This window comes from Dermacentor variabilis, chromosome 9 (genome assembly GCF_050947875.1).
Source record: "Dermacentor variabilis isolate Ectoservices chromosome 9, ASM5094787v1, whole genome shotgun sequence".
Classification (NCBI taxonomy): Eukaryota; Metazoa; Arthropoda; class Arachnida; order Ixodida; family Ixodidae; genus Dermacentor; species Dermacentor variabilis.
This window is the reverse complement of record NC_134576.1, coordinates 131,316,888-131,325,722: the sequence shown is the minus strand read 5'-3', so window position 1 is coordinate 131,325,722 and position 8,835 is coordinate 131,316,888. Positions and strand designations below refer to the sequence as shown.

At 48.1% G+C, this 8,835-nt stretch overlaps 1 protein-coding gene across 1 annotated transcript; it reads right to left on the bottom strand.

Annotated features, from left to right (window-relative positions):
- Positions 1-5,802: 5,802 nt before the first annotated feature.
- Positions 5,803-7,774, bottom strand: LOC142558193 (uncharacterized). Its single transcript, XM_075670353.1, has 3 exons — positions 7,409-7,774; positions 7,254-7,331; positions 5,803-6,293 (listed from the first exon to the last, which is right to left on the bottom strand). The coding sequence occupies exons 1-3, from the start codon at positions 7,703-7,705 to the stop codon at positions 6,156-6,158; spliced, it is 513 nt and encodes a 170-aa protein (XP_075526468.1). The 5' UTR covers positions 7,706-7,774; the 3' UTR covers positions 5,803-6,155.
- Positions 7,775-8,835: the final 1,061 nt, after the last annotated feature.

The window sequence follows — 8,835 nt, the reverse complement described above, 5'->3', positions numbered from 1 at the left end:
TCGTCCCTTGTCTACATTTTGCGCTGTTACTAGCAGGATGGAAAACCAACAAGCCCAAGCTGCTATTCTAGCGAAATATGTTTCACTCGTTTTATGCCCGAAGGCAAGCTTTCGAAAAAAGAAAGCGTGATTTAATTACACAGTTTAATGTGGGTGCAAGAATATTCGAAACTTTCGAACGACGAATTGAATATTTTCCTGTTCGCTTTCGTCTTCGAATCGAATGGTCCCTCTGAAAACGCGAATAATTTTTGGAATACCTTTCGAATAATTTACTTCGTCAACTGTACACGGTCAAACTTTAAGCAAGAATGCGACATTCGTTTAATCCAATCCGCAGTGGACGTAACGCACAACACGCTACGTCGCTTAGTCGGACATATTTTTTTACCAAACACAGTCACTCGCAAAAAAAGAAAGGTGGGGGGGGGGGGCACGATATTCGGCAGTGGGTATCCTTTGGCACCAATTGTAGGCGCAACAGCTGTGTCAGTTCAATGCATTAAATCGGAATACTTTACATCGCAGCAACGTACCTTACACAAGTGGCACAATGTGCCGCGACAATTCGAACTGCAGAGGAGGAGGTACTTTTTTTTTTCTTTTTTTCGCTCTGCCGTTGCCGCAAATGGCACGCGTGTCTGGTCACGCCGGCATAGAAAGCTATTAATTGGTCCACAAGGTTACGTTTATAATTCATGACCGCGTACTCTCCTAGGAGCCCCGTGTACCATCTGCTTAGTTATGATCCCTGTGTGCATGCTTTTAGTAAGGCGTGCTGTATCATGTGCCGTGTAATGACACATTTTCTATTGTGAATGCCAGAATTTTAAAATTGTTTGATGTCAGTAATGAGAAGGCTGTACGTTATTCGCGAAGCGTGCGACAAATATTCGATTCGCTTCTGGCACTGTTTGATTTGTATTCGATTTGGTCTCCACAGCTGCTGTTCACACGCCCCTACAGCCTAATACAGCGTCCCTCTAAACGCTTAGCAGCACTACACAAACAGACATACAGACAGACGGACGGACGGACGGACAGACGGACAGACAGATGCTGCGGACTGGGCGAAGCAAATTCTGCGACACATTATATTTCATCGTCGCCGCAGCGGCGACGCGTTCACGCGTTCTCGGGCAGCAGCTGGAACGTGGACTCCTGCGAGTCCAGCCGGTCGCCCCGCAGGACGCGGCGGTTCCTCTGCGGCACCTTGATGGTGCACCGCCTGGTCAGCCGGTTGCAGATGAACGTGCCGAGCAGCATGATGAGCGCCAGCGCCAGCGCCAGCGACACCAGCTCCACGACGCCGCCCTGCGGATGGTCTTCGTCGCTAGTTGGCCTGTCCGACGACCCCTTGACCAGTTCGCTCCTGCTCCGCAGGTTCTCGTGCGGGCTCAGCTTCCTGTACGTCGAGTGTTCGGTTTTAATGCGAACGGTACTTCAAAAAAAGAAAATCGCCTTTATTCTAATCTTTTATAGAGTCTGATTGCTCGACAGTGTGGGCACTGCTTGCACGGGAAATCGAAATGTATATTCAAAGAATTAGCCAAGTTTCACTAAGAAATGTTCGAATTAATTTGAGCCGCTACGCAATTTACGAGTTGATAGCCGGTGGCTTCGTACGGCTTGCAACGAATTCTGGGGGTAACACCATTTCTCAGATGCGCCATCCAAGTTCTACTCAAATTCACGGCCGTTTTACTCCTACGCGTATTTTAAGCATTGCGGGACAGAAAAATAACTGGAACACCGATGCATTTCGGCACGCCACTCTGGGATTGCATATCTCGAAACACGCGTGTCATCCACGGAACTCGCTTCAAAGGGGGCGAATTCGCCTTGCGAACGCTCTGGCAAGTTGCAATATCTTCATTAGTAAAATTTTGCTTATCAGTCGATTATGCATTGCTACTTCTCGTACAAGTAATGTCCTCCTCTCGGAGTAATCCCACTGAAGGAGGTACGTAGCTGTGGCCATCTGCCGCAGACAGTAGTGGCTCGTGCCGCCGCAGTAATTACGTGCCACTAACCCGCACTCATCAACACGCATACCCATAGCCAACCTGTAGACCTTAAAATTCGTAAAGTTACCGCAGACACTACAAAGAAATGAGGGACTGGGGTGGGGGGGGGGCGCAATGGGAAATATTTTTAGAGTACACTAAGCGGGGCACACCTTTCGTGGGACACGTACTCACTGCATGAGCGATGACTTACAGCAGAGTCTGCTTACAGTGAAGACTCGACACGGAAGCAACGCGCTGGGACTTCACCTACCGAATTTGCTGTCGCTAATTTCGCCTGCTTCAGGACCTTGTCTGAATAAAATTGCTCGAAGCAGGTATCGCGGCGCTCCTCCAGTGTCCTTTCACCATCAGATGACTTCCAAAGGCATGACGTCGGGTATGCCGACGAGGGCGCAACTTTTTCGCAAACAGGATTCTTTCTTTTTCTTTTCGTAACACTTGGCGGAAACATTCGTAAAATCGTATACAACGAGCCCGAATTCGTCAGCCTAACGGGAAATTCGGGAGAGTTGGCACTTACGTACACGTGCGCTCCCTGATTTCAGAAAACAATGTGCCAGTCAAGCTCGCACGAACATGAGACGCCTCTACCGCGTCAGCAAGTTCGCTACTCCGAGCACCTTCAGAGTGCTGCCAATAGAACAGTGCAAATAAACGCAGCAACAAGTGGAATACAGAAGTGCGGTGAAAAAAGGAAAAGTTTTTCAGTCGGTGCCTTTTCTGGGTTTTGCTGGGCTCAACGTATATCTAGGAGTGGGGTTAATAACAGTTGGAAAGCAATCTGCCCCCCCCCCCCCTCCCAAGAAAAAACGAAGGCGTGTCAGCTGTTTCAAGATGGCGAGTGGGATGACTGCGCCGAGTTAGCGCTCAGTGGTTGATAACGGCGGGAGGGGAATCCCCTGCATCTGCCGAGCCGAGCTATGTTAATTGCACCGATTCTATTCCATTTCTTTTTCTTTTCGCGCTTACGTGATCACCAGAATCGGCGGATCGTGAGTGCAGGAACGTGAAGGAATATATATGCGTATACAGATAGGCCCTGGACGGTTTCCCGTTTTGCTTACTGGCGTAGCCCGCTAAATGTAGCGAGCAAGAAAGGCATTGGCCGCGATAGCGAGTTTCATGAGTGCGCTAAAAAGCTAAGCCCGCAGATTTTCAGCACTTTTCCTCTGTACATAATGACAATTTTACAAGTGAAGGTACGTTACTGTAAGTTATACTGAAAATGTTATGTATTAGTCTTCAGGCGTAATGCGCGCGTCTTTCATCTCAAAACCTAAAAATAGGCTTTCCGCACAGTGAACTTAAAAACGCGCTTTGTGTTCCGGCGCAGTGGACTGACAAGGCCCGTGACCGGAAGTTTCTTGAGGCCTCTATAACGTGAAACCGTCTATAACGAAGTGGAGGTAATACCTACGCGTACAGTGGACTCCGGATGAACGAAACTCGCTTAAACGGAAATGTTGGATAAACGGGAAGATAGTATCAACTTTGATTGTTCGCCCATATACAATGTTAACGAACTGGGGTTAAACGAACTTTAACCGAAACTACAATCTACCTCAACGGCGTATGAAACGGGAAAAGTCGGAGAAGCGCGTCGAGTGGTGATAGCGAGAAAAATGGAGATGAAGACCCATTCCATAAGGCGGTTGTGGAAAATTTAATCGAAGTTAAAGATGTCGAAGATGCAACGGCGTTTCCAACATGAGGAATTCCCTAGGCAAGTAATAATCCCTGGGGAATAAGAGAATAATAAGCTTGCAGGCTGGTTGACATTACTGCTCTGTTCACAGCTAGGCGTCAGGAATAAGAGCACCCAGATGACGTCCTCGTTACCTTCTCTGAAGAAACAGTTGAGAATATTATCGGTGTATAGTTCATGGCAAATGTGATTCTATTAACGAAGACATATATATTACGGCTCCAAAGGGTCTGAACTTGAGCTTGTTGGTATGGCTTCATTACGGGAAACAGCGCAAAAAACAGCTGAAACGTTGGCAGTCAGCGCCTGTCCATTCTTTATTCCTTGTCACGTTATTTTTCGCTATGTTTCCCGTGATTATGTGGTTCCAGTAAGCCTCGCTGTTTCGGACCAGATGGGAAGAGATGCTGTTGGAAAGCGTTATTTTGAACGCGATGACTATAGACAGGCAGGAATACTTAATATCCTTCCGCGCACGTGCCTAATCTTGCGTAAAAGAAGCTACAGTATTTGAAGCAGGGCCTTTTAGAGCGTAGCTCTTAGGCGCCCGTTCCTGTCGTTGAGCGTTGGTGTCCCTCGACGTAACCGAGCGAACGAGTACATCGAAGGCTGAAAGAGCGAACGCGGAGCGCAGTGGGGATGATAGACGGCGAGAGCGAAAGAGAGCGCGAGGAGGGAAGCGGAGGAGGAGAGCTTGGCGGAAGGGTGAAGCGGAAAGCGGAGCGACGCACCGGACATGCTCCGCGGCGGCGATGCATTGAGCGCGTCCCGCGATACCATGTACGGAAACAAGGCGACGGCGTGGCCTCCGGACCTACTGCGCATGCGCTACTTCGCCTGTGCCGCGGCCGCTAGAGCATGCATCCGCTTCGCGTGAGCGACGCGTTCCTGTGTTCCGCTTTCTCTCTGAACAATGAGCGACGCAACCGGTGGAAATGCTTCGTCATTCCGCTGCTGCTGAACGAGCTTCCCGATCAGAGACTCAGCGCCGCCGCCGAAAGGACCCTGTCGTTCAGTATCAAATTCTTTGCCACAATATATCGCGAATTCAAAACATCTAAGCTAGCTGAGCTCAAAATTAGCATTAGGTACTATCGTAAACGTCGGTGAATTTTTTTTCGTCCCATGAATGCCTAAAAAGTGGGCAAATCAATAAAAGAAACAAATAAACGCTTTATGCGACCTGACGGAAAAATAGAAACGTAGTGGTTCGATGGTGGTTGCCGGTAGCGGGTGACCGAGCATTATTTTATCTTGTATTAGCGATAGGCGGCACATAATTTTTTTTCAAGCGTAAATCAGATAAAAGGTTTATTCTAGATGTGCAATTTAATTTGCCACAAAATATTTTTTTTGTACAAGAGTTAAGATTAAGAACATATTGTAAAATAACCTACGTAGGTACCCTGAGAACATATCTAGGTTGTACAAAGTGGCATTTCGTGGCCTTGCCGTTAGGATTGGCTCCAGTGACACTGCCATCTGTATGGAGTAGCCTTCCGGCTTAGTGTGCAACGTTTCTGTGCACAAAATTTTGGCAGACACACTTCAGATTGCTTCAGACTGGGGGGCTATTCTGTAAGAGTCCACCTAGTGGACTGTCCATTTCGGCCGCTGCTGATTGGCTAGGGCCGCCCGTCTCCTCCTCTCCCGTACAGCTGCATCCAATCAGCAGTAGTCGAAATGGACAGTCCACTAGGTGGACTCTTACAGAATAGCCCCCCAGTTCTGTGTACAAAATATTGGCAGACACACCTAAGATTGCTTACGTGCGGGAGTGCGGAAGCATTATAGTCACTTTGGTGAAATGTTTCTTCTTTTTTAATTTTTCGCGCGTTCCTTTTCCGCCCAAGTTCTCGCCTGCGTTTCAACTGTGCCTCGATAGGGCAAAATCGAAACGCGCCAAGCGTCTCAACGTGTTCTCCTGGCCGCGAGGAGTTCCTAACTGGAAGGACCGCTCAGCGGCGTGCGATTGGACATCAATGCTTTCTATTTTAGCGCTAATTTTATACGCTGATGACGTGGCGCCACCCCGTTGGCTGCGCCGTACCACGTGCCCAATTACGCACGCACAATACACCAGAACACCGTGAATTCAAAGGGCGCCGCCATATTGATGAGCGCCGGTCGCGCCATCTATCCCAAGCGCCGCGAAGTAGCAGGCCTGGGCTGCCACGCCGGGAGATGCGACCCGGCGCGAAGGCGAAACTTGGGCTTTTTAGCTGGGCGGAAGGCATATTTCGCGTTTTTTCTAGCCTGTCACTTTCGCTGTCTCGATTCAATCAAACTTCAAGACCTCATGCAAGTCCGCAATGGCCACACTGAGTGATGTGCAGACTGCAGAAGCGAATACATCGGGTAACCACGTAAGCACGTAACCTGTGAAGGATTTTACAGCGCTGTGTTGGTGACATATATTATTAAAAAACGCAGAACATTGTCCTCTGCACTTTCAGTTTGGTCTTGTTTGTCATGGTCACTACTGGGTCGGCCACGTTTGGCAACCAACTGGCGAGGTCGTTTGACTGCCTGATTAGCAGACGCCAGCCCTTCACCACCTGCACATTGAAAACAAAATAGATGTTATAGTAAGAAGGACTGTAGTTCTTTCCCATGCCATCACTGTTGCGAAGATATAAAGTCCCCGCAAAATGAAATAGAAAATGCACCAGGCCAATTGCATCGTGCAACCACTTAAGAGTACAACATTCAGAACACAAGCCTGCAGTACTCGAACAAGCAGCATATGATGCTAAACCTGCACTCATTGGAAAATGAGGAAATACAGTAGTTATGATGTTCAACTACATGTGCAGTCAAAGCCCGTATAACAGGGCGAGCATGACGGATGCAGGTGTTGTACAGTTGCACAAACCATGACAGGGCACATAAAATTACCACCCCTACTTAAAGCTGCATCATCAGGGAAGCCTTTGGTACAAGACAACAACCGCACCTGCATTCCAAAAAATTAGCCCCACCAACTGCAGATACCTGGTTTCAGACCTGTTTCGCTTGTGCGAGGCCATATCGGATTGTTAGCGCTCCCTTAGAAAAGAAAACAGTAAAAAAAAACTGGTGAGAACGAGCAAAATTTTGTTGCAATATACAACAATAATTAAGCACCTTATTTTCCTCGCCTTATCAACGGAAAAATTTTGCGCTTTGCCCCGCATAACAGCCCGCACGCAGTTTAGAGCTCAGGAGGCTCAAGTGAATTCGTTACGAATGACACCTGCAACACCAGCTCGTAAAGACAGGCGCGCTGCAAGAACGCCTTCGTCGACGAGCAGTCGTCGTTTACGTTTTTGTGGACGCATGCTACGTGACGAGCAGACTTCGGTTTACTTTCATTAGCAATAACGCTCACCAGCAGGGCAACATACTATCGCCTACAACTTGTCGTTCACGCTTAATGGTCATGCCGTGCACCAGCTGCAAGTATCGCTGACCGCAAACTCAGCTGTTCCGCTTAACCGTCGGGAGGTCTGCCTGAATGAAAACACGAAAAGGCTTGCCTTCTTGTTATAGCCAAGGCGAAGCACCGGCGCGGGATTCTGCTCAGTGGGCTTGTCCAGAAAGTGCTCAGAGCAAACCTGCGTGTTACACATATTACGTTCGTAGGGCGCAAAGTTGAACGTGGCACCAAAATATACACCGATCGAATACTCACTCGTGCATTTTCACTGGGTTGGTAGTTCTTCCTATTCACTGCAGCTATATACCGGTGGCGCAGCTTGTCATTCTTCGTTGCGGATGGAAATCGGTGCAGGCTGAAAACACCGCACCGGCACGATTCCCTACGTGTATTGTGCACTTCGCAAACAGCGCTAAGCAACCTGCTCCTTTTCCGCTGGTTATTTTGGCATCCAAACACGACGCAACGATGCCCAGATGACTTCTTGTACTTAGGATCCGCGTGAACGGGCACATTTCCGCACTTTGGAGTCCTAGAGCTAGCGCTAGCCATGTCTGCTGGTCGCCGGCGAACACACTTTGGCAGCCCAGAACAAAATGGCGCTGGTCGACCGGGAAATCCGGGCGCGAGAGTATGCGTTCAAATAGTCTGGGCGCGAGGCTAGCGTATTCTGGTCTATAGGCGACACCTAAAGTACGGAACATCGCTGCGACGTGACGTGTGCAGTGATGCACGCACTATGAGGTATTAGTGCGTGCATCATTATTATAGGTATTAGTGCGTCATTACTATAGGTATTAGTGCGTGCATCACTATTATAGGTATGCACACCTTTAGCCAGCCAGAACAGTGGAGCCGTCCCTTGAGTATCTCTCCAATGTAGAAAGAAAACGTCTAACGAAGGATCTCATTGAGAGTGTGTTCCCTGTTCCATCGTATCGGTTAATGTTTCAGGAAGGGCCTGGGCAAGGCGTACTTAAAAGGGTTAAAAATATGTGGATACCGGCAAACGTTAAAATTTTTTTCTTCAAGCTTCACAAGGAAACCTTGCCTGTTGAAACGTGGTTAGAGGAAAGAGGGATTTATGTGCCATGGGGAAGCAGATGCTTTCTGTGCAACAAAGCTGAAACGATCGAACATGTCTTCATTGATTGGAACAATGCCATATTCTTTTGGGATATATTTCCATATATTACAGAGAACTAAAAAATAGACCTACCCCTCAATCCACATGGCGTTCGTTTTTTACCACCTGAACGCGATTTTTGAATAGATGAATGTTACCTCTTTACTTGGGTTGCACGTAGTCTGGCGTAGTCTGTTGGCATACAGACATTGTGATGTTAAAGGTCGATCTGTGTATGAATATTTTGTGGAAATGGTTGTGATGGTACGTCACGTGTACGAAACGAATGACTGTGATGAACCTGTGGTGTCAATGCTTGATACTTTAACCCATATAAAACGAGTGTGATCTATGATAACAAACTTCTGAGGCTCGTAGACAAGCTGGAAATAAAGAAAAAGCCACCCTGGCGTCGGGGAAGCGGGCTCGTCTCGGCATACCCCGGTGGTCCCGGGTTCGATTCCCACCTAGATCGAAAATTGCTCAATTATCCCCTTCAGAGCCATTGATTTACTTTGTTTACAGGAACAACCCCGAGAAATTTGACGTCATTTCG

Excerpts from the sequence above, each read along its gene's own strand:
- LOC142558193 (XM_075670353.1), bottom strand. The coding sequence starts at position 7,705 with ATGGCTAGCGCTAGCTCTAGGACTCCAAAGTGCGGAAATGTGCCCGTT. Across the intron at positions 7,332-7,408 it reads AACCCAGTGAAAATGCACGA|GTTTGCTCTGAGCACTTTCT; the intron begins GTGAGTATTCGA and ends TGTAACACGCAG. Across the intron at positions 6,294-7,253 it reads GCCTTGGCTATAACAAGAAG|GTGGTGAAGGGCTGGCGTCT; the intron begins GCAAGCCTTTTC and ends TTCAATGTGCAG.